The sequence below is a fragment of the Pteropus vampyrus genome, unplaced genomic scaffold (genome assembly GCF_000151845.1).
Source record: "Pteropus vampyrus isolate Shadow unplaced genomic scaffold, Pvam_2.0 Scaffold216, whole genome shotgun sequence".
Lineage (NCBI taxonomy): Eukaryota > Metazoa > Chordata > Mammalia > Chiroptera > Pteropodidae > Pteropus > Pteropus vampyrus.
The window spans coordinates 1,472,988-1,499,780 of record NW_011888997.1 but is presented as its reverse complement, the minus strand read 5'-3'; the positions used below and the strand labels follow the sequence as shown (position 1 = coordinate 1,499,780).

At 33.1% G+C, this 26,793-nt stretch overlaps 1 protein-coding gene across 3 annotated transcripts in view; it reads left to right on the top strand.

Annotated features, from left to right (window-relative positions):
* PIK3C2G (phosphatidylinositol-4-phosphate 3-kinase catalytic subunit type 2 gamma) overlaps positions 1-26,793 on the top strand; it is a 274,730-nt gene that overhangs the window by 205,295 nt on the left and 42,642 nt on the right. For all 3 annotated transcript variants that reach the window (XM_023538251.1, XM_011372935.1, XM_011372934.1), the window contains 3 exons: positions 13,070-13,259; positions 13,757-13,878; positions 17,043-17,151. In XM_023538251.1, the coding sequence (XP_023394019.1) occupies positions 13,070-13,259; positions 13,757-13,878; positions 17,043-17,151 (421 nt within the window). The remainder of the gene's footprint in view (positions 1-13,069; positions 13,260-13,756; positions 13,879-17,042; positions 17,152-26,793) is intronic.

Here is a 26,793-nt window from a genome sequence, read left to right as displayed (position 1 = left end):
TGTGAATCTCTAGCACAAGGCCTCAGTCAGTAATTCTGTAGCACGCTGTTGTTTGCTGACCAGCCTGTTCATCTAACACATTGTTCAATAGGTCGCTGAAAAGAGCAAGGGCTGACATAAATAAATCGGTTGTTCTACTTGAACTATGTCCAGAAAAACAATTTGGAAAAAGAGATTTATGATGAGATATGGACTCACTACTTTCATCTCTATGACAATACAGTGATGTGTCATTCCTTGGACAGAGCAATTAGAGTGCTACAATTTACAGATAGTTCCTCCTACCATTAAAAAGAAAGAAAAACTATATACAGGATGTAAAAAGCTCTTTCAGGTCCTGGCCAAAAGAAAAATGTAAATATGCTTTATTTGTTGGCCAAAGTCTCATCCCTCCACATCCCCCAATTTCACCTGATATACCCAATTCTGTGAAGAGCATAATCTTAGATATGGATGATCTTGCCTGGGTTGACTCATCTCCCTTTCCCATTCAAGAGGATATGAACTAATACAGGAAATAGATCTGGAGCCAGTAACTTCCTGGGAGTGAGCTAGTATATCACCTCCTGCATATCTGTCAGGCTAATTTTTTCACTTTCAGATGTTATGTAGTATATTCTGTTAATTAAACTTCTTTCTACAACTTTATGGTAAAAAACTTGTTCTCCATTGCAGACTTAAAAGGCATCTAGTCATCTAAATCAGACTAATCTGATTATCTTTATGAAGGTTTATACACTCCACCTCTTTTTTATTCTCCAATGAATCCTTTTCTGGGTAGATCGGTTTTTCAATATACATTCATTCCTGCTTTGTCTATTTAACTCACATTTATAACCTCATCAGGAATGCTCCCAAAGAATGATAAATTACCAAAAATACAGGGGAGTCTGATCTAACTCAGTTCTACCCATCCCTTGAGACTCTGGACAACTAGTACCCCATCCATGAAAACATCTCAGATTATTTTAGTACTAACTAATTTTTTCTTTCTATAATTCTACAGGATATATATTTTCTTATGCTATACTTAATTAATTTATTACTCAATTACAGATTGTCTAGTATATCACCTTAATTAATATACTTCTTGGTTAATTTCTCCCAAGTAAAACGGGACATATTCCTATTTCTCCATTTCCAAAAATATCTGAATATGAAACAAGCTCTATTCCCCTTAAAATATATTTAAAATTTTAATTTAACAGAAAATATAATTTAAACACCAAACATTCACTATATAAAAGGCATATAATAATGACTAACATTTAATACAGTACTTCTTATGCATCAGGCCCTGTTCTAAGTCCTTGCAATACAGTAACTTATTTAATCACTATAACATGCCTGTGAAGTAATATCATTCTTATCTACATTTTTAAATTAGGAAGTGGAGACCCCAGAGAGGTTAAATGATTTACCAAAAGATACAGCCCACAAGGAAGAGAGCCAAGATTTGAATCCTGGGTGTCATGCTTCAGAGTGTGGGGTCTTAACCTCTACCCTGTGTGCTGAAAACCACCTCTTACACGCAGGCTGCAGGAGATGTGCTGCTTCATAATTCAGACCATAGTTTTCTCATGGTTCGTCAGAGCCCACATTGGCTGCAGTTCAACCAACACAGATTCTATACCTTTTTGCAGGCAGTAATCCTGATTTCCTGAATATCCCAAGCCTTGGTGAAGGACAGAAGTCCTTTCTCAGAACTATTATCTTTGTGCCACCACCAGGTGTCCCCAGGGTGTTCGATTCAAGATTTGCTATAATTCTGACCTAGGAAACCCCCATGGGATAATTTGACTAATGACTCCAAGGCAGTCACCTTCCATCCTTTTTCTGTTTTGGTCCATTGCTAGATAGATGCTTTGAAACTCTCTCTATATGCCCCCTTTTTCCTCAGAGAAATCTCTCATGAGACTCACTCTCCCTTTAACTTCCAAAAGCTTTCTCAGTTAGTATATTTTATCTTAAAATCTCAATTACATACCTTTATTTTTAGATATGATTTAATTTCTTTTTGGTGTGTCTTTCCAATGGATCTCTAAGTTCTTCAGTCAGTGTGTACATATCAAGTGTTGAGAATCTTTTCTATTACACATGCCATCCAGTACTGTGAAGAACCTGCTATTGAGGTTCAAGAAAGCTCAATTGATTGTGACCATGATTCTTTACCATTTAAAAAAAGTTACTTAAGATCTCACCATTATTTAGATATTTTAAATTTTTAAAATTTCTTTAGTTGATACTTACACGTGTATAGAGTGAATTTATCAAAGTAGCTTGGTTAATTTTAAAAAAAATGGAGCTTTACATAATTCAAAAATTATGTGCACTTGTTTACTTTTCTGTGTAATATTACCTTAAGCTGTGTTCACTGACCTCACATGAATTTCTAAACTTAAGGAGAAACTTGAATTGTAGACAGTGTACATAATTTACAGAAAGGAACCAAGTTCTGCAATGGATCTAGCATTGGTCTTGGTGCTTCAATGAGGGTCATTAACTCCATGTACTTATGAGAGCTACTGTCTGTTTAAACTCCTTGTTCTCTTTGTTCTGATAACCTAAAAGTGTTTTATGCCACTGTTTATTCTGACATCGCTAAAACACAATTAAAAATAAGACAAGAAAATCCACCCTTCCCCACCCACTACCAAGCACACAGATCTGAGTCATGAATGAGGACTAAGCCATCTGAGACACAGCATGGGTAGCTACCTGAAGTGCCTTAGTCTGAATGCTACAATATTAGCATTAAGAGGCTGCCTTTCTTGATGCTGCTTGAGGCTTGAAAGAAAGAAATTGTTTTTCCCGCCTCTCCAAGGAAGTACTCTACATATGAACAAAACAGGATCCTACCCAACTCCTGGGTATTCACATTCTGGGTTAAGAACTGGTTATAAGAGTTTCAAAGGATGCTGTACTCTGTGTGGCATTAAAAATTGTATCACAATTAATGACACTTAGAGAAAAATGAAAATAAAATTGGTTTGCCGGCCACAAAGGTTTTTCACATCATTGCCAACTCCCCTCTCTGCTTCCCTTACTTTTTTATACTCCCTTTTCAGCTGAGTGCTGTTGAATAGAATCAAGAAAGGATCATGACTCAGTCCCTGCAAACCGATACTCTCATATAATATCTCTGCTGGGCCCACTGCTAGGCAACAAAGGCAACCATCCATTAAAATGCTGTCCAAACGGGTTATTTCAAAATTTTCAATCACTCTCAAACCTCAGATTAACTGTCTTTTGAAATAGATGACCTATTTCACAGTCCAGACTGAGATCATTAAACATAAACTTCCCTGCCTACCTCTACTTTCACATATAGATCGTGCTTTTGACTTCACGCATTCCCTCCCCCAAAAATGTGAGAGGAATTTTTCCAAGTATTCCCAGTATTTCATCTGGACCGCCATGCAGGAGTTTTGCTTTAGTAAATATAAAACCTCTTGTTCTTCAAATGAAATTGAAGGTAGCTTGAAGCTAAACAAAACTCCAAACCTCAAAAAGCAAACAGTTTGCATTCATGAGGTGTTTTGGTCTCAAGAATCAGATATTCCATCTGATATCCTTGGGGAAAAGGATATACATGGATGGAAACTGTAACTTAACAAACCCTAGCAACCAATAGAGTCTGGCTAGTTTCTAATGGAAACAGAAACCTTCTGCTCTGCTTATCTCCGCCTATCATGTTCTACTACTCTTTGTCCGTTGACCAGTATTCTCTAGTATGAATTCCATTTATAACTCATTGACTTAACTAGTTGCCTTTGTCCCTATTGGACATGGTCCTTCATAAAAAGCCACCATGGATTCTGTTGCCCATTCTTACTCCTATCATGATCTACCCCTTCACAAAGAACAACCTAGAGCTTCTTCTCTAACCTGTGAGCTTTAGAAAAACAGTCTTGGTTATGAAGGGCCATTGGGCAGAGCAGACACAATGACTGTCCTAGCAAGTAGAACTGTGAAGCCAGTAGAAACGTTGATGATATGTTGATGACACATAGAAAGAATGTTCCAGGACTCCACATCACAGACACAGGAGTCAGAGCCCCTGAACCACCTAGCGTGTGCAGACACACTGCCAGAAAGTCCCAATGTTCCTCTTATTCTTCCTTCTTATTTCTCATGGTTACAGGTGAGATAAGACTCTTTATGCTCAAATGTCTCAAAACACAGTTCAATGGCTTTCTATCCAGTTTCTTTTCATAACTGAGAAAGAGAGTATGGGACACGGATCCGGACCCCTACGTTTCATTATCATTAAATTTTCGTGATGCTTTTTTAGTACTTTGCAAAATTGTCATGTCATAGATTGCTGTAATTCCACAAAAAAAGGGTCAAAGTTTTTTCCCCTTAACTTAACCATAAATACCTACAGAAAAAAAAAAAGGTCACAAGAAAAAAATACAAAAACAGAACCTAGAGGGATTAACAATTATGATGTCCAACTTTCCCTAAACTAGGAAAGCAAACTTAAAGGGAAATATAAACTGGTTTCATTTTTCATTGTGAAAGTCTCCCATTTCAAAAATTTAATTATGAAAACTAACCTGAACTAAATTTACTTTATAAAGTACTTTTATTAACTGCAGATATAACAGCTTTTACAAGGCTGTACTTCCTAAATTTGATGGCCCAGCCACACACGCTATGATATTTGGTTTGATAGCTTTGTTGCTGTTCTAAATTTCTGCAATAGGAGAGTCTCTGTTTTTAAATTATGTTACACTGAGAATTCACTCAATTTGCCTAATATCAAGTCAGGATACACCTTAGCTATTAGCTTAAAAAGAAAATATTCTGAACTCTTCGAGAGACTATCAGTCTAAAGGTTAAAGGCATTTGAAAAGTTTAATGTACCCACCAAGAGTACCAGAAATCACTAGTTTAAAAAGATAAATAGTCCAGATGGCGCTGTTTCACAGCAGCTGTTATCTCTACAACAGCTATGTGCAGCAGTCAATCTTCACTGGTAATCCTGACCCTGTGCATTGCATAAAATTGCTATATTCCAGGGATTTAGTGAGCAACTAGACTAAAATAATTTACTATTTTTAAATCTGTTTTTTGTATTTTAAAGATTTTTATTACCTTAATTATAGCACCATTTATCACTATTGATTTTTCTATGTTATTGCATGGTAAGATTTATTTTCTTGCTGTGCATAAAATTTCATGTTAAAATCATCAATAAAATAAGCTGGCTTTGGGAAGGGAGGGTGGGAACCTGGAATATCATGTCACTGGTACATTAGTTGTACATAATAAGACCAACCCATCAACCTTTCCTTAGTTTCTTTATTTCATTTGCTCTAATTTGGCGATTTTTGTAACGAGAATTTTTGTAAGAATTTCTTATTCATAGTTAAGGCCATGGAGCCTGGAATTCCTGTTTGTATGCAGAGTTACATGCCTGTGATGACATTTACATAAGACTTGCTGACCTTGTAGATGAATTCTGAAGACTGGAAACTTCAACTGAGTAATCAGCAAAGTTTGGGGTTTTTTTAAACCATGTTCTAAACTATGAAGCAGGAGAAAAGAAAAAAAAATGAAAGAAAGAAAAATTCTAAAGTTGCCTCTTACTCTAATCTTTATCTAATATCTCTTTTGTAGGATTTCAAGAGAGTTTATCACATTTTGGTTTTCACAGAACCATAAACTACATTTGTTTTCCATTGTATTCTTCTATGTGTAGTTTGCTACCTTTAGGATCCTTACATATTCATTTCTTTGCTTAAAAGGTAGCAATCTTTCTGAAATAATATTTGCATATTATTCTATTTCCAATGACTTTTCATATGTTACCTCATTTGAGCCTATCAACAATCCTGAGAGATGGCTTAGTTTAGTCATCAATATGTTTTATAGATGAAACGATTGAGTCTCCTAAAGGCTAAATGACTTTCTTGAGATCACAGGCAGAACTAATAAGTGAGTTCAGAATAGAACAAAATTGATTTCTGGTATAATGGGTTCTCTTCCCTGAATCCTAAGCAAACTCAGAAGGGAAAAAAAAACCTGCATATGAAATTCCTAATGCTCTGATAATCTCAGATAAATAGAGATGCTTTTTAACTTTAGCGTCTTCAGATTACTTGATAGAACATGGTAATAGCTATGTTTATAGCTGTGCTTCTCAAATTAGGGTTCTATGCCATCAAAACCACAAAGATTAACATAAAATATCCTTTTTTAGTATCTATTGTATTTCTTTTAAACTTTTTATTTTAACCTTTTGTTAAAATATGAAACTTAAATTTTTGTGTTCATATATGTATTCATATACTCTACATACATGTGCACCCAAAATCATCTATTGCTCTCTTTTCCATGACAGAAAATCTTGAATTTTTAAAAATAAAACTTCATTGAACTGTTTTTTTTTAAAAAAATAGTAAACCCAGAATGCATCATCAATGATTATCCATTGAGTTCATTTTGGAGTAGTAATGTTTTGGTTAAAAAATATGGGTTTGAGTACTTATTGGTCCTGTATAATGTTGGGAAGAAAGAAATTCCTCTACCCTCAAGGTTCTTTCAGTTGTTCTAATAATCAAATAAACATAAAATAGATTAGTGAGAGAAAATAACCAAATGTAATTACATACATATGTATGGGAAGCCCACATATTTGGAGAGTCAGAGACCCCACATGAAAGGTTCAGAGAAAGGGAAATTGAGGTATATATTGCATTCTGAGCTAAGGATGAAGTAATGTACCTTGGGACTTCAGATGATAATTGCAGGGAGAGCACAGGTTCAGTAATTTTAGTTTTCCCTACCTTATAGATAGATAAAAAGTCATTTTTGGTTTTAAGTCTTATCGTGGGCCAGGCTCCTAATTTAAATTATTCTAGTTTAGGTGGGGAGCAGAAGTTTCTCTTGAGCCCATAGAGGCTCACTTGCCTTTAGCTCACAATAATCCACATACTACTGAGGTACATCTTGGGGTGGCTCATTCTGAACCCCTACAACAAATTTTTGACAAAATAAGAATTATCTTCATAGCATGCTTTAAAGGCTTAAATATGAAGAAGTACTAGTCACATATTTCAAAGATTATAAACTCAACATTAAACTATTATTTTTCATCATAGAAAAAAAGAAATTATGACAAAGTTATATTAATTCATTGTTCTCTCTGAATGCTTAAGAATAACTAACAGAGGTGGATACTCAATAACACCAATACAAATTTAAAAAGTAATGTTTTTATTACACGTGACAAAATCACTGCAATGAAAATGAAGTTTGAGAGTTAGATGAAGAAATTTGTTCTTGGGGAATGAGTAACTTCTATTAATGTATGATAAAATTATAGTGTCAGTGTTAAAATAAGAACATTCTTATGCAAATTCCTTCACAGAAAAGGTCTCCTGAGCAATATTTTCCTGATACTATTAAAGAGACTGACCAGTAAAACAAGTATTTCGTCAAACTGCACAATGATACAAACAACTTTGGCAATTGAAATACGCTCTTGTTAAAATTTCCATCAAATGTTGCCTGAGAACCTTCGTTCAACAGGCATCCTATAGCAATTTAGGCATCTCTCCTTAATGGTTATTCTGACGTGGCTCATGAAGCAATGAAAAACTTTTGCCTTTTGTAGTCACATATTAATATAAATGTGAGTTTTAAAATATTATAGTATTTTATCTGAGAAAAACGAAATCTGCTTAGATGCTGAACCTGACATGGAAAATCAGATCTCCAGGATTCAACTCAATTTTCTGAGACCAAGCAACTCAATTACCCATTTACATAAACATAGCTAAGGAAATCTGTTAGTAGCAATTGTTTCTGATGATAAGCAATTTAAAATATTTATATCATGTAAAAAATGTATATGTTATGAAGTCGAATAGAATTTGTATACATTTTTAACCTAGGACCTAAGGCTTAAGAAATTTTATGCATACTGTAGGCCCCTTTCGACCTGGCCACAAGAATTACCATAAATTTTCTTCTGCCCAAGCATTATTTCTATGTAAAAATTAAAGGATCATTGTCTAAGTGTCTTTGTTCCACCTGGGAATTCCACACTAAATCTATCAGCTTATTTCTTTTTTAAAACAAAGTTGAAAGACTATTTATCATAAATAGTCCACAATGAGAGCAAAGACTTTGGAGTCAGATAAATTTTCAGTTACTACTTTCTGGATGATGTCACCCTTAGTATGCATTCTAACTTTCTTGGTCTTTCTTATTTATTGATAAAATAATTTTACTGCTTTCCTCTAAGGATGAAAAGATTAACATAAGGCATTTAGTGCAGTGCTTGCCAAAGGATATATATATACTCCCTCACGACAGGAATCCAATTTCTCTTCTTTACCTCTATGTCCCAGGATATAGAATTGTGCCTAGCAAGAAGTTAGAAGTAATTATCAAGGCTGCCCAGATGTTTCTCTTATGAAATTTAAGAACTGGACCTTCCAGCTACTGCTTTGGACCTGTAATATAAGAATGCTCCAAAGCATAATACTGCTGATGCTGCAGAATAAACCAAAGAGCTGCCACTTGGATAAATCAGAGCCTCAAGAGACCTAAAACCTACTGCTCTGGGAGCACCAGTCCCAAGTTTAGTCATATTAAAGCACTATTTGTTTTGTCCTGTTAATCTGCCACCTGAGAGATGGGAGATGTATTTAGGTGAAAGTCTGCCTTGAAACTATAGGCTTATCATAAAAGTTTATTCTTCATCTCCATTATTCTTACATTTTAACTGTTGGGCAATTTATAAGAATAAGGCATGAACATAGTTGAAACTTTTGTGAGGTTCACAGTCCTATCTTCATGAGAAGTGAATACATGCTGTCACCCTAGAGCTTTCAACCCTAACACATAAAATATGTTCAGTAAATATGTGCTGAATGAATGAATGAATGAATGGGTATCCATAAGTCATGATTAGTGGTATCCTCCTATTATTATCTTCATGTCTTTAATGACTGATGAGGAAAGAAATTAATGTTTTACGCTGTACTATAAATTCAAAGAACATCTTTAGAAATAATGTACACTGTGGAAAAGAATAGTGATCAGAGTAATACTTTAACTTTCTTAGCAAATGTTGGCCTAGATTGATGTATAATAATGGAAAAATTTGGAATGTATTCAAAAAAGTCTAATACCAGAACAAGATTAATGGGTTTGAAGTTTTATAAAATTGAGGGGGAAATTATTAAACATTATTGAACTACATTGTTAACCTTGAAGACATGGCACATTAGTTGTAAGGAAGGCATTGCAACTTTGATAGAAGCCAAACCAGAAAAGTAGTGCCTGATTACATTCAGCATCCATTTCTCTTGAAAAATTTTAGAAAGCTCAGAATAGAAAGAAATTTAGATAATCATACTTTTAAAAGTAAAAAGTTACAAGCATTCTTATCAATGTCAGGTAAAAAATAATGCTTGCTGTATTAATAATCAAGCTCTATATTTAAGCTTTGCTATGTTTTTATTTTCCAAATGAATAAGACAACAAATAAAACAATCCCAGAGAATGAAAAAAATTTTGGAATAACAAGTGTTTAGTAAAATAAATGGTTACAAGATAAACATTTGAGACTCAGCAGTGAAAAAATTAAAGGGGAAACATTTTATGATTACATAAATAGATATTAAAAATGCAGTTAATAAAATTTAGAATCTCTCATTTTTAAAACCTCTCTACAAATAGAAAAGATATCTTTAAACTATAGCTAAAAGCCTACAGAAAATATACTTAATGGTAAAATATTGAAAGTGTTTCCTTTGTGATCAAGAACAAACCTTGCTATCACCACCTACATTTAACACTGAACTGGACATTTTAGCTGTCAAAGGGTGACAAAAACTCCATCATTATTTGCAGATTACATAACATGACTGTCTGTATAAATTTCAAAAGATTATACAAATATATTGTGAGAATTACTTAGTTAAAATAAAATTTAGGAAAAGATAGCATTAATAATTTGCCATATAAAAATATGCTCAACTGAGGAATAAATCCAACAAAATAATATGTAAAACTTCCACAGAAAAAAAATTCTAAAATCAAAGAGATATAAAACAAGACCTAAGTGGAGAAATACACCATGTTCATCGATTGCATGTCTCAATACTGTAGCGATGTTAATTCTCCCCAATTGATTTATGGTTTCAATGCAATATGATTCAAAATCCTTACATATTTATTTTATGTAGGGATGAACTCGATAAGCTGATTCTAAAATATGTTTGGGAGGTCAAAGGCCCTAGAATCATGAAAAAACACCTGAAGAACAAGATAAAAGAACTTCTAGATTTCAAAACTTATTATAAAATTATAGCTATTGAAGGAACTGTAGTATTGACATGAAGACATCGCAAGCATGAATCTACAGTAGCTGAGCAAGGCTGTTGAAGAAAGGACATTGTGGACATCATTCATTCATAGAGTCACCAAGTGCCAGAGCTGACTCAGTGAGCACTTAGCACACAGTACTGACACAGAGGTAGACAGATAAGAAGGATGAAGGGAAACTTTCACATTTTACTTAATATAATTCTGTGTTGCTTAAATTATATATTATAAAAAGTCAAGTTTTTTAATGTCCCTAAATTTCTTCCATAAAACCAAAAGAATGAATAGGTAGCAAAACTCCAAAACTATAAACATCTACAACAAAACTAGGAAACAAGGTAGTCTGAAGAACCCTAAAATATAAGCAGGTAGGAGCAAACCATTTAGTTACAAGACCTGTGTATCAACATCTTATGGGAAGAAACTTAAGGAAGCAACAAGTCATCTGACTGACCTGAAAACAAGACTCCAAAGAGGTAACAGGTACTCAGTGAAAAGCTGAGCAGGGCAATTTGAGAACAGCAGCTGAAACCGGGAGGAATTTTTACACTCTCATATACTGGGAAGGGTAAAGAATCTGTGGCAAATCTGAAAAGCTTTAAAGGGTCTATGAACTCTCAAAGGTAACTAGAGCCCCCTTCCAGGAAACAGTCTCACATTGAAGAGAAACCACAAGAAGTATAATCCAAACTAAGAGTGAAGGAAAATAAAAATCCAGGAAAAAAAATGGGAGTGAAGAGAGAAGCAAAGGAAATAGATCTCAGGAAGTATGAAATAATGATTTTTATCATCGTGTGATAGCAACAGAAAAGGGAGCTTCGGACAGTTGAAAATCCTCTGCTCCTTTCTGAAAGTTCAGGAATGCTAATTATATATTAAAATGAGCAAACAAAATGGATCATGTTTGAATGTTACACAAAATCATAATAAGAAAAAAGAGAAATAAGATGAAAAATAAAATCCTTACAATGATAGCATACCAGAAAGACATTCCCAACAAAGAGATAAACTATATCCTTATATTTCAAATTAAGCTAAAAGAAATTAAGAAAATGATGAAGATATGAGAACTATGGAGCTCAAAATTTTAAAAAACTCAGGAATAAGGTGATTGAGCCCAAGAAAAAATTATAAATAATAGAAAATAATAATTTTAAAAACAGTAAACTAGAAAGAACACAGAGGTAAACACAACAGTACAACACGATGCTTCAAGAGAAAAAGATGAAAAAGGAAGACTTTTAAAATAAAAGAAATAAAGTAAGGCAATGAAGCTCCAGCATATATATAAAGGGAGCCCCTGAATAAAGAAAGCCAAAATAATATCTTAAAGTAGTATCAAAACTAAATTGTATATTTAGTGTTTTAATAAATACTAACATTGCAATTTAAGAAGTTCCTTGAAAAATCAAGACCTGAAATTACATATTGAAAGCACATTGCATATTCAAAAAAAATACCAAGAATAACCAACCTGAAACATATTTTAGAAAAACTATTGGACTTGAAGAAAAAGAAACTTTCTCTAAGAATTTATAAGGGAAAGAAGTTCAGTAGGTCATTAGAGTTTTGGACAGTAATCCTTTATGCTAGAAGAAAATAGAATAATATTTTTATAGCACTCAAAAAAGAAAAGTGAGCCAAGAACATTGTATCTAGCCAAATGGACTTCTAAAGTATAAAAGCTGCAGACAAATTACTGTCAATATCCAGAACTCAGAAACTTACTTCCTTTAGTACTTACTGAGGAATTTACGAGAATTAGCTTCAGATAATCAAAATGACTGGAGAGCTGTGGACACTGGGACTGTTAGAGAGTTTAAGATTTAATGATTGTTAGAACAGAGACTACACTGCATATATAGAATAGATACTATACAATGTAGATACAATAGCTCTTTAAAAATGAAAGTAGAATAGAAAGCACAAATGAAAAGTAGAATAAGCGTACTTTTTGCTTTATAATATTAACTGGGATAAAAGGACACCGCAAATTATACTGGAGAAGAGGATACAATGAGGATAAAGGGTATTACATATAAGATATTTGTTATACCATTAGAATACAATTGCAAACCTTCTTAAGTACAATTTTTAAAAAACTTTAAAATCAGAGAAATACCATGACAAACCAAAAAAAGACCATAGAGTGAAAAGCATTTCATATAAAATACTTGTATATTAGATATAGTATTATAGTATAAAACATTTGAAAAACAGTTAAAAGAGGAACACAAATACATACAAGAATAAAAATTAAAAATAAAACAATAAAAGTTAAACTATAATTTTTTTAAATGTTTAAATATAAGGAGAAGGAAGGAACAACATACAGAGTATAGGAATAGATGCTGGGCTTCTTGAAATACATATTTGTTGTAGAGTTAACTTCAGGCATTTTGAAACTATTTTAAATAATTATAAACAAAAATTAAACTTCAAAAATATCATCCCTAAAAATAGAAAACAAATCTAAAAGAAGTCAAAATAGAATACTGCAATAACAGTCTTATATTTCACCATGAAAGTTTATTTTATATTTGCTAACGACTCAAAATGTAAACTTGAAGTTCATAAAAATAACATTTAGTAGCACGGCTCCAAATAAACATCCATGGTTCTTGACTTCTTCCTCCTCATCTAACAAACACGAGGAGATAAATCATAGATGAGTCAATTCAGGGAAATGTAACTCATTATCTTCTCTTTTTCATTTCTCTAGGAAAATAAAGGAAAGTCTGGAGTGTTTCCCTGTTAAACTGAATAACTTGATCCACACACTTGCACAAATGACAGCCATAAGTCCTGCCAAATCTACTTCACAAAATTTTTCCCAGGAATCCTCTATGCTGAGTGCAAGCAAGTCAATTCAAAGAGCGACAATTTTAGGGTTCAGCAAGAAAACTAGTAATGTAAGTCTCAAGTCGGTCATCTTGATTTAAATAGTATTTGACTTCATCTCAGACTCCCCTTCACTATGCTACAACTCCTTTCTGATACCATAATTTTTGTTTTTACTATGTAAATGAAAAATCAGTTACAGTTTGAGCATAAGTACCACTAAAGAGGACATTCTGAGGAGAAATCATAACAACCAAAGCTATCAGAAGAGAACCATCAAAGAGAACATTCCCTTCCTGTGGAAGAATATAAATCAAGAGCTAATTAAGGTGTCTACAAGAAAAGAATAGCAGAAATTAGGCAGTGTTCCCACCACATAAGGTTATGATACCTTTATGTAATATGTTTATAGATAATTTTGCCATTACAAATTACATCTCTTAGCTTTCCTGATGATTTTTTTTTTTTGCAGATTCTTGCTTTGTTTAGTTTAAATAAAATCAGATTTCAGAATATATCACAGGTTGATATTGCTGTCTTTTGATTTTTGCCTATTTATTTTCTGCAGCTATATCTAATCCAGGTGATGCACAGTAACGGCGAAACAAGCTTGACAGAAAAATCATTTGATCAGTTTTCAAAACTTCACAGCCAACTTCAGAAGCAGTTTGCATCACTGACTCTTCCAGAGTAAGGCACTGTCCTCCACAGTGTTTGCCTTCAGTACTTGTCCTTGAACATAAGGAAAAATTATGGTTATGGTATTTTCTATTTGTGGGCAACACAGCATTCTGACTCCAATGCCATTGAACCGATCCCCGCAGAGAATCTGTATTGCTCTCAGAGTAAAGAACTTTTTGTCTCATAAAACAGAACAAGGTTTACAATTTTCTGTTTGCTTCCGGCCACTGATTTTGTAGACAGAAAAATTCAGAACAGATTTCATTTTTTCATCAGTTATCAAGAAAATTGTTGTATTTGCCTGTTTTAAAATTTAATCTTTTTAGTTTTTTCCATAAAAGTAAAATTGAAATTGAAAAATGCAGAACTAAATTGGATAGATCTACTCTTTCAACAAATAATTGCAATAAAAACTCTAATATATTTATTTGCTGTACCTCTCAAAATTAAATTCCTTAACATCACTTAGTATATTAGTAAAATTTAAAAATCAGCTCACTTTTGTTGTCATTAATTACTAACTTTAATTTGGATTTTCTAAATATAATTTGTTGTTATTCTCATTTTGAAGAAATCTTTTCTTTTAATTTTTTTAGCAACAATTATTTTGTTTATTTTTAGTTTATTGGGGGTAACGTTGGTTAATGCAATCATATAATATTCAGGTGTACATTATAATTTGACATCTATATATTCTATTGTGTGATTACCACCCAGAGTTTAGTTTCCTTCAACTACCATATATTTGATCCCCTTTACCCACTTCACCCTCCTCCAACCCCCTATATTTGACCTCCTTTACTCTGTCTACCTCTTCCATCCTCCCCCATCCCCTACACTCTGGTAACCACTAGTCCAGAAAATCTCTTCTTTCATTTATGTTATAATGGAAAAAATATTAAATGCAAGCAAACTAAAAAATAATAAAAATAACTTCTGTTAAAGCCTAAAATTTATCACTTAGAACTAGCCAAATTTAGTTCTAGGTCATAGATTTCGGTATATAAAAAGTGTATCTTCACTTTAAAAGGATGAATTTCCAGAAATTAAGATATTGGCACCAATATGTGCATATCGATAAACCAAATGTCATTTTGTCTACACTGAGATTTTTGTTAAGTAAATGGTCCTTTAATGATGTGAAAGTCTATACATGACCTGACATACTTTGTACATACAGATTTTTACTAGGCTTTCAGGGTTTAATCAATTTCCAAAATATAAAGCTAAGTATATATATCAGTCGATAGAGGGATATTGTGTAATATTGAAAACTGACTAGTTCACATTCATGAAAAACTATACTTGCAGATGTCACAGAAATTTTGAAATATAGATTCTTTAAGCATCGGGAAGTCGACAAATTTAGAGAAAGAACATGTTCAGGAAATTGGAAGGAACAGAGTGTCACTATAGAAACTCTTAAAGGTAATATCAGCTTTAAGCATTACCAAGAAAAAATATATGATAGAATACTGAGAAAGAATAAACGTTAGCAAAAAAAATTCAGATTGGCTGCATATATTGAATTAATCATCGGTGGCTGCCATCATACCCCACTAATAAATGATTTAGAAGTATGTTAATCCTTGTTAAATAGCTGTCCTTTTTTGTTTCAAGAACATCTCTGTTGTACACTTTTATCTCTCTAATACATATTGATAACTTGCAAAATCTTAAAAGTGTTAATAAACTCTGTAATATGCCTCTTCTCAATTTTCAGTTTAGATAAGATTGTTCTTTGCTCAACATCTACTGCCTGATAGTGGTGCCTAAATTGATTTTAAAACTATTTAAGCAATGTGCGGAGAGAGGAACATTTAGTCCTATGTGCCCCAAACGATATTTGTATGCTAACAGTTCCAAAGGAGCTAAGGCTTACAGCAACGCGTGTAAAGGAAGAATGAGGGCAAGATTTCCTCTGACTCCTGAATTTACTAAGAGAAACCCTATAAAAGTTAACTAAACCTGATCTGGAAAGTATAATCAGAAAGTTAGAATAATGAAGAATAAAATTCAAATCACAACATATAAAAGTGATCTTCACATCAGACTATTTGTAGCTCTGGATACCTTCCAAGAGTACAGAGGCATGAAAATCTTCCTCAGAATTAATGGTCTTCTGTTTTATATAAAATATCAACATTTTATTTTAGCAAAGGAAAATTCATCCACAGATACACAAATTAGCATTTAAAACCAGCCCAATCCATCTATGTATCAAATGCATGTCTATGTTTTGATTCCTTGTGTATTGTCCTAATTTTCATGACAACTAAATCTGGATAAAAATGTTTAATACTTTAAGCCTTAGAACTGCAAGAGACTTTTAAAATAAAAGAATTATTTTAATACACAAACATATTACTTGGGACTTCCCTGAGATTTCCAACAGGAAGCAGTGGATGGCATGGCTCACAGCCGTCACATACTTTTGTGTGTTTGTTGACAGCGCTTCACTATGCCCCATGCTCCTTTCCTAGAGAAAAGGTCTATATCCAAGAAGCAGAAGTATGAAGGAGTCAGAGCAAGACTGCAGTCAGAGGAAGTGCCAGGCAGTTCCTAAAATGATATATTTAACCAGCAAAATGCATTGCCAAATGCTAACCATTAACGGGTCACCCACCTAATAATTGGTCTTAATAATGTCTAACCCATCAAGATATATCATCAGATAGTACAGAGGAAATTCTACAGGTCGGATTCCTGGAGAAAGTGATACTTTGTTCAAAAAGACTCAGACCAGATGGAAGTATATGTCACTTTATAGACTGTTTAATTCAGTTAGCGTAGAAATGTCTCCAGTGAACCCAGAAGAAACGATAAAATCTGACCTTTTTGAAAACATGAATTAGTAACTTCAGAAAGTATTTATTATCACTCACATGTATTTAAGGAACAAAATGTGTGGTCTGCCATAAATACAGTAAAAAGGAACATATATATTAATTTAGTATGTTAGATTAAATTAGTATTAATTAGTGATAGTTAAAATAACACAAGTGACCACAGCCATGTTAATACAATTCTCATGATTAATCATGTGTTCTGTTTTGTTTTCTAAATGTTTTCATTGGTCCTGCCTTCTAATGCAACTATAACTTCATGAACAATCTGAGATGCAGAGGCCAATTTTCAAACTAATGAATGCACATTTTTTTCTTTTTAAACAGGTTTCCTCATTGGTGGCACTTACCTTTTACAAATTCAGATCACAAAAGATTCAGAGATCTAAATCATTACATGGAACAGATATTGAATGGATCATACGAAGTTGCAAATGTATGTTATGCTTTTATATTTTTGCATAAAATGTAAATTATTACTGGAAATATTTTATTATATTTTATGATAACATTCTTTTTTGTTCTACAGTCAATTAACAAATATGCATGTCCAATATTTGTAAAATCTCTGAACAGGAAACTAGAACAGCAAAAAAGGTATAGCACTCTAGTCTCAACTAATTTATGAAAAATGGACTATCAATGCTGCTAGGTGCCCTGGTGTTTTAGAGAACTAAGAATTACTTCTGACTGTGAAGGTAAGAAGATTTCAGGGAGAAGAGAACATCTGAGCTGGGTCTTTAATACCAGGTAGGATTTAAAAGAGTTGTCCTAAAAAAGTGTTTTGAGTAGAATCAAACAATATAGTTAAGGTAATGACTGGGAAATAAAAGCGGGTGGGGGGATCATATTAGATTCTGTTGTTGCTGTGAAAAATTACCACCAATCTGGTAGTTTAAAACAATAAAATCTATTTTATTTCCATTCTGAAAGTCGGAAATCCAAAAATAGGTTTTATGGGACTAAACTCAAGGTGTTAGTGAACTGGTTCTTTCTGCAGACACCAGAAAAAAGATCCATTCCCTTGGCTTTCAGCTGCTAGAGGCTGCCTGCATTTCCTGGCTTGTAACCTACCCAGAAATGGCACAGGCTGATCTCTGCTTCTGTCATCAAATCTCTAACTCTGACCCTCCTTTTGATTACATTAGGCCCACCTAGATAATCTAGGATAATCTCACCATTTCAAAATTCTTAATTTAACTTTATCTGCAAAGGCTCTTTTGCCATGTAAGGTAACACATCCACAGGTTCTGGGGAACAGGGTGTTGACATCTTTGGAGAGCCATTATGCTATCATAGGGAGATAGGGAAAAGTTCAAGGATACAATTCAGTTAGGTCTCAGCATTCTTGTGAGGAAGCTGTGAGAGGAAGGTTAAAGCCAACGAGAAGGTCAGGGCCAGGTTGTTGAGCATTAAAGCTAAGCCTTAGAGAGTATTGAACTAAAAAAAATAAGAAGAATAACAATGTCCCTCACCATTTTGAGAGGTTCTGGCCCTTTTTATTAGACTGGGACTATGTTCCTTTTTATGTTGTAGCCTTTTAAACTGTAAAATGTAACATGTATCCAGAAAAAATATGCAAAAGAAAATTGGACAGTTCAAGGATTATTGATGATGGAAATACCCATGTGACAATGCATAGTTTCAAATGTGTGAAAATTCTTCGCTACCCTCCCTTCAATAAGAGAGCTTATGTCCCCCATCTTGAACCCAAGAGGACCTTTGTGATTTTCTCATTAAATAGAATTTGATGGAAGTGACGCTTCATGGCTTCCAAGTTAGGTTAGAAAAGGCCATGCGGTTTCTTCCAAGTTTTCTTGTGATATTCACTATAAGGAGCCTACCAAGTGGGAGAACAACACAGAGATCAAATAGAGAGATGTCCAAGAAACAGAGCCGTTCTGGTGCCCAGCTGAGCTTCCAGCCTGCAGCCAGCATCAGCCTCATGGGCTTGTGAGTGAATGACTCCAGCCCCAACCACCAAATGACTGCCACTAGTTAGAGACCCCAAGTAAAAACACCATAGGTGATCTCAGTCAAACCCCAGAACTGAGAGACAATAATAAAATGACTATTGTTTAAACTAACAAGACAGCGATAGACCTCTAAACTGCCTATATTTTCATTGTTGTATAGTATTCTATTATATGAATGTATCACAATTCATTCGTAGATTCCTCTCTACATAGATATGTGGAATGTTTCCAAGTCGGGATTATTACAAATAATGCTTGTATGGACATTGTTTTACATGTATGTCTCCTAATGCACACATGTTGGTTATATACCTAGAAGTAGAATTTCTAGATTCTAGGATATGCTTAATGTTCAATATTTATAGGTAATGACCAATTTAATCTCCCACTTGCAATGAGTAAGTGTTCCAATTTTCCACAACCTTGTCTACACTTGGTATTGTCTGTGTTTTTAATTTAGACCTTTCTGGTGACTGTGCATCTCATTTTGTTTTTAATTTGTATTTTCCTAACTATTAATGAGCTCGAACACCTTTTCATATGTTGTTTGGTCAGTTGGATATCTCTTTGGTGAAGTGCCAGTTCATGTTTCTTGCCTTTTTTCTGTTAATTACTTGATTTCTTTTATTCATTTATAGTATTTCTTCATATATTCTGGATAGAAGTCCTTCATTAGTTAAATATGCTGTAATAATTTTCTTCTACTCTGTGTCTTGTCCCTTCATTCTCTTTATTATGTCTTCTGGTGAACAGAAACTCTTAATTTTAATGTAGTAGTAAAATGTATTGGTATTTTCCTATATGATCAGAAGAACATACTCTACCTCTATGTCATAAGCACAGGTTCCTATATTATTTTCTAGAAGTCTGTTGTCTTTTTCTTTCACATTTAAACCTACAACCTATCTGAAATAGACTTTAGTGCATGGTGTGAGATAAAAATCATCTGATTTTTTTCCAATGTAGATTTTGAATTGTTCCAACACTATTTAAAGATTTCCCTTTCTTCGCACCTTTGTAAGAATTTAAGTATTTATCTAAGTGTGTGTCTACCTCAGGGCCGTATATTCTACACCAATGATCTCTTTGTCTACCCTGTGCCAACAGTCTTAATTACTATAGCTTTATAATAAATCTTGATACCTAGCAAAGTAAGTCCTGCTATTTCATCCTATGCTTAAATAGTATTTTGGCTCTTCTTGAACTTTTGCATTTCCGTGTAAATTTTTAAATTATCTTATTAACTCCATGCAAAAACCTACTGGGATTTTAGTTGAAACTGCATCCTAATATCTTTGAATACATTATCATGTACCTATTTAAATCTTTTTTTAAAATCTCAATAATAGATTGATAGCGGTCTTAAAAATATTTTGTTATACTAGATATCTCACATTACCTTTTTAAAATTGCTTTTCTACTTATTCATCAATATTTAGATACAACTGATTTTGTATCTAATATTATATATTGACATTATACCCAACAACCTTACTAACTTTACATTTAATTCTAATAATTTATCTGTATTGTTTTTCGAATTTTCCACTTACAATCATATTGTCTACAAATAACAAGTTTTATTTTTTCTTTCCATAATTATATATTATATTTCTTTTGCTATTTTTTACTCTCCAGGACCTCCAATATATATTGAATTGAAGAGGCAATGATGGACATGCTTGTGTTATTCTGCCACCTAATATTTAGAAGTATCTAGTATTTCCTCATTAAGTATGTAGGCTTTTGTAGGTATCTTTATTATTTTAAGAAAGTTTCTTTCTATTCCCAGTAGTTATTACAATAAAAATAAAGTTCAGTTTATCAAATGTTTTTTTCTGAATCTATTGGGCTGATCGACTATCAACCAGAATCAATAGTTTTTCTCTTTTATTCTGTTAATGTGGTGAATTACATTGATAGATTTTCTCATTTTAAAGAAAATTATTAGGATAAACATCACATGGTCGTGACATATTATTCTTCTTATGAATTGCTGGATTTGATTTAACATATTCTTCAGCATTTGTTTTCAGCTTTGTTTATAATAGGGACTGGCCTGAAGTTTTTCTGTTATAATGTCCTTACCAGGTTGCAGAATCAAGAACATACTGGCCTCATAATGCTATTAGTTATAAAAAACCTTGCTTTTTTCCCCTGCTCTTTAGAAGAGTTTAAAGTGGTTTTATTTGTTTAATTTGTAAAGCCATGTAGGTCTAGAGATTTAATTTATTTAAGAGTTATAGAGAAATTCACATTTTCTATTTTTTCTTGGGTCTATTAAATTATAGTTCTCTAGGAATTTTTGCTAATTTATTGGCATAGAGTTATTTACAGTATTCTCTCACAATCTTTTTAACATTTATAGGCTCTCAGATATATATTCTTCCATTTTCCACATATGTGATTTTGTCATCAGTCTTATCATGGGATTATGAATTTTACTAATCTTTGCAAAGAATGAGATGGAATATTTATTGACCCTCTCTATTGTATTATTTTTCTTTTTCATTTTTTAATGTTTATTATTTCCTTTCTTCTGCTTCTTTTGGTTATATTTTGCCCTTCTATTTATAACATCTTCAGATAGTTAGTTAACTTACTTATTTTCAACCTAAGGATTTGGCCTCCAATATAGTAGATACTCAAGTATCTTATTATATTACTGATTTTTAGCAAATATGGACTCAAGAACATTGTGCTACAATATTATTTCCAGGTTAACAGACTCTCAGCTGGAGATGCTATTTTTGTGTCAAAGGACAAGTGCCTGAGCACTTAAGGAGATATACTTAACTCGATTCCGAGTGAGACAGAGAAGGCATCCCAGATAGTATGGCATTCAAGTTGTTATTAAAGAGCAAATAGGAGTTAGTAAATAGAAACTGGGGGACAGGATGCAAGGACAAAGCATCCACTACGGTTACATGCTTTCCTTCAGTAGCTTAAACAACTCAGTAACTATATGCATTCAATTTTTACTCAAATGTAGCACAGTTACGAACTCATCAATACTAAGTAAATATTGTTAAATGAATAATAACAGAATCATTAGCATATATTAACCTATAGTATTTATGTTGTTTTTAAAACCTAAGAGATTGAAAGGTTGCAACAGAAAAGTATTTAGCCATGATCTCTTATTTATTATTATATCTTACCAGTTTTATCTTTTAAAAAAATTAACTAATGCTTCCAAAACATAATATATTTATATATACATTTTATCCATGAACTACTAAGCAAATAAGTAATAAAGGTTTTAAAAGTCATAGGGAAAAAAAACAAAAAATTGGAAGAAATTTAAATTATGTCATAAAATAAATATTAATTTAATTTTGATATTTTTCCTCACTCTAGTGTATAGTCCCACATGAACCCCATGCCAGAGAACTCTGGCTTGATAGAAAATGATCTTAAGAGTCCTGCTAGCTGCCAGCTCAGAGACAGGCTCTACTGGTTACCTAGTACCAAGCCCAGGAGCACTGCCTGGCCATATTCATAAAGGATGATCAAGTCAACTTAATTTATTTCATTGAGTTTAAGCTTTCTTTGCATATTCAAGAATATAAAATATTGACACGTTGATATTCTTTACTAATTCTGACATTCTCTGAAGGTCATGTCCATTCACTTATACTATATTCAAGGGCCACGTGAGTATGGCAGTTGTCCATGGAGGAGAAAGTTGAGGGAATGGTGGATAGGATTATCATCTTTGCATGCCAAGGGTTGCCTTACTGATTATACTAAAGCTCTCTTAAACATACTTTTTCAGGTAAATTGACAAACTATCTAGTAACCATTAAAGCATCAAGCTTTGGCCTATTTAGGTAGAGGCAAGTAAGTGCAAAGTGGAGAGGCTTCTGATTGCTGGTCCCAGTGTGACTAGGATGAATATTGAGATATGTCTTTATATGGTAGCAGGTCATCAATAGGGAACTCCTAAACATATCTATCCACAAGATGGATTCAAGTGTTAACAGATTACTGTTATGAGAGGGGAAAGCAAAGGAGTCAGGTATATACAGGTAGAGAAGACTTGCAAAGGTGTAATTTAGTACAGCAAGGTTTAATGAATATCATTGCCCATCATAGTCACTGCTGCATAGAGACAGATGAACAAAACCACCAGACATGTTGCTCACAGTTTTCATCATATTCACATTTCCTAATGTGCTAAATTAAAGTACTACTGTAAAGGTCCCAAGAAAAGATGTTTTTGTTTTGTGTCATTTTAATATCTATTGGTCAGTAATTAGAGAAAAGAAGGCTGAAGAAATGTTAGACACTATATTATTTTTATCTTGGTCTAAGATTTGAGTGGGAAAAAAATAGAGAGAGGAGGAGAAACAAGAAACATTTATATCATTCAACATGAGATACTATTGTAAAATTACAGATGCTAGAAATGTTCTCAGTGAGAATATGTCAGCCATCTTCTAATACTGAACTTCCAAGGAGGAAATCCTATTTTGTCCCAGAGTATTTTTACACAAAATATAGCTGGTACATTATAGTACATTATAAGTGTACTTCCTTGTACAGTAACATCTTACTAATTAATTTAATTGAATTGTACAGAATGAGTATTTAGAGAACAACAATGAGATGTAAAACCTATATCTCATTTCTCAGTTGTCCTTTCTATAGTACAAAATAAAGCAGTGCTATATTAGCAAAAGTCAAATCAACAATGATTAAATGTTTGCACAGGCATATTAGCTGTTTTAGAATAACTTTGAAGATTTTAAAAAGTATGTTCTGAGGTCCCATCCTTAGAGATGGTGGTTCTACAGGTAGAAGGTGATATCCAGGTATCTGTGTTCCTTTTTAAGAACCCAAGTTATTCAGATGCCTGACCAAGTTTAGGAAATTCTACTCTAGAAAGTAGAAAGCTGAATCAGACGCAGATGCTCCCCTGAAGAGATAAATTCTTTGCCAATATTCTACGTTAATATGTGCCGGTGGCCTCATAAAAACTTTAATAACTTACTACATTTGGGTTTTTCTTTTCCTTATTCCTAAGGAATGTAATGGATTTTGATACAATACTCGTTACACAGATTATATGGAGACAGACATAAATGTACACCATAATTGTACACTATCCCAATATCTCTTCTAATTGATTGCAAGCATCAGTTTAGAAACCCTAGTCTCGTATTTACCTAGCTTCTGTTTGTTTCGTTTTACTCTCTTCTCTCAAACTGATAGAACTTTCTTTTTTTTCTTTCAATGTTTGCAGTTTCATTCTACAAGGAAATTATAGTATGATAACAAGAAATCCTTTTGCTTCTTTAAATTCTGCTCTGTTATGATGGAATTCTGCTATGAATTGAATAAGATCTGTATAAAGAGCAACATGAACATGTAATAACAGCTATAGTAAATGATTGCAGTACCTAAACAAATTGTACCCACATTTGAGTTTAGCTGAGATATACAAACAACAGGTGTTTTTCAAAATTTTAAAGCCATATTAACTGTGATTTTTCAGCCCTTCTCGGTATTGTTGCTCATTTCTACAAGTCTCTTAAAAGAAAAAATGATTTCGCTTAAGGTTTAAGCAAAGATTTTTTTTTAAGCAAAAATCAAATGTCAAAATAAATCCAAATGGGTAAATCCTATCTTAATAGTGAACATATGTTTCTTGTTCCCTGCTTGCTAAACCCAGATGTTAATTACTACATTTGTCACTACATTGCTCTTTTCTTATTTGGAGCTGATTGAAATTATGTTGCAGGCAGGATAAATGTCATATGTGTATCATCAGTAAAACCAAGATTATTTTTCAGAGTCTGGTAAAATGTTGATGACATTTTAGAAGGGGAATTATAAAAGATTCTTCAGAAGTTCACTATTCTTCACAGTGTCATTCTTCCATGTAACTCCAATACGAATATAATGGGTTGAGCTACATTATAGACTGGACATTCTGACAAGCTACTTCATGAAAAGGCAATAAAATACAATTACTGTTCAACTTTGATTTAAAACTCTTATGGGAATTCATTTTTAAATTCACATTTTTACAGCACTTCATGGTGTTTGATAGATTAAGCTTACTGTTTTAACTCACTAAAATTAAATCTTGCAGCCAATTCTAGATGTTGGCTGGCCCGTTAATAAATGGGAATTTTTAATGTATTATTTTAAAGAAAGAAAAAATTGATCTCAGTGTTACATCACTTCTGATCGTTATAAGCACTTTAACTCTCTGTGGCCTTTGAGAACATAACATGCTCAAATGATGTAGGAAAAACACTTAGGTTTTCAACAAATTTAATTGATCGACTCTTTCAAAAAAAAATCAATGATTTTAAATTACAAATGACTTCATAATATAAATGGTAAACAAAACATTAATAAGAGTTCTGAACTTACCAAAATAAGCTGATACAGATTTTAATTTAAAATTGCTCAATAGGTTTTTTAATTTGCTCTTTATTGAATGCATTTTTAATTTAAAAATACATTATTAGATATTAAAAATCTCATATTAGTTAGGCAAATATCTAACCTGACAAAGAAAATATATATATATATGTATGTATATATAACCTCATGCAGCATTTAATATAGCCTAATGCATTTACCTGGACTATTGATATCAATGACCAATAACTTTAATGTCTCCACAACAAATCCCAACCATTTATTAATTTATTCACCAACTATATAATGTTCTACATAAAAAGAATGGTTCAAATATTTAACAACCATTAGGGCAAAAGCACTAACCAATCAGGATCTACCTTTATGGCCATACAAACTTGCATTGATTGAATATTTGCTGTGTTAGAGAAAACTGTAGGAGGACCATTAGGGAACAGGGGCAATCAGTAGTTTGGATCTAAATGCACTAAGTGTGCATTGTCTATGAGACTTCTAAGTAGAGATGTCAAAAGAAAAGTTGAATGTCTTGAGTTGAGGGGACAAGAGGGGATGAAAATATAAATACCTGTAGTTGTCAGCAAATAATTGTTTTTCAAAGCCATGAGACTAGATGAGATTACTTAGAGTGAAAATGTAAATATAAAAAAAAGAAGTCTGAGGACTAAATCCTACAGCACATCAATTGTAAAGTTTGAGAAGACAGAAGAAAATCAACAAAGGACACAGAAGGAGCACGCTGTTGGAAACCAGAGAATATAATGCCTGGAATCCAAGAGAAGAAATGATTTCAAAGAAGAAGAAATGATCAGCTGTTTCAAATGTTACTAATGGCTCAAAATTTAAGAAGCGACTACTGAATTTAGCAAAATGGGTATCATTGGTTAATTTACCAAGAACAGTTTGATGGGAGTGTTAGGGGGAAAAACCAATTAGGATGAGTTCAAAAAAGAATATGGGGAGAGATATTTAGGATAGAAAGTAGAAAACAATCCTTATAGAAGCTTTGCTCTAAGGATGAACAGGAAAAAATAGTGTGCAGGGAAATGTAGGTCAAGAATTTTGTTTATTGAAGTAGATTATATCATATTTGTATGCTGGTGGGAAGATCCATTGAAGAAACAAAACTTGATGATGCAAGGAGAAATGAGAACTTCACCAGAGACCAGAGTGATGACCTTGAGTAATGAAGAGAGCATGGGATCTAGTGCTAAAATCAGTCTCAAATTATAACACAGACAGTCCACCCAAATAACAGAAGAAAGTGTAGAAGTGAGGTAAGATGACAGCTGTGTTGGTAAAAGCTTATAAAAATTATTTCATTTGTGTTTTTGCCCCATCAACAAGAAGACCAACCTTGAGCATACTGAAAGAAAGGGAAACTGTGTTGGCATTTTGAGTAAGGATAAGGTATTAAATAGTCTTGTGGGTGAGTAGAAGAATAAATAGACTAGTGATAAGTGTAGAATTGCCAGAAAATCCTGAACACCAACTTGAGGGTAGTGGGCATGAGGTAACAGCAAGACCAATAAGCGTGGTTGAGTTCTTATCTCCAGCAGTATTCAGCAGGCCTTTTATAGCTGCAGAGTTGGCAGAGAGTAACCAGAGTTGGGTATTTTGCCAAGTGAATAATAAAATAAAAGGAGAGAGGGCCAAAGGAGTTGAAAGGAATATGCAAAGGAGTTATTATTTCAACCATGGGATCC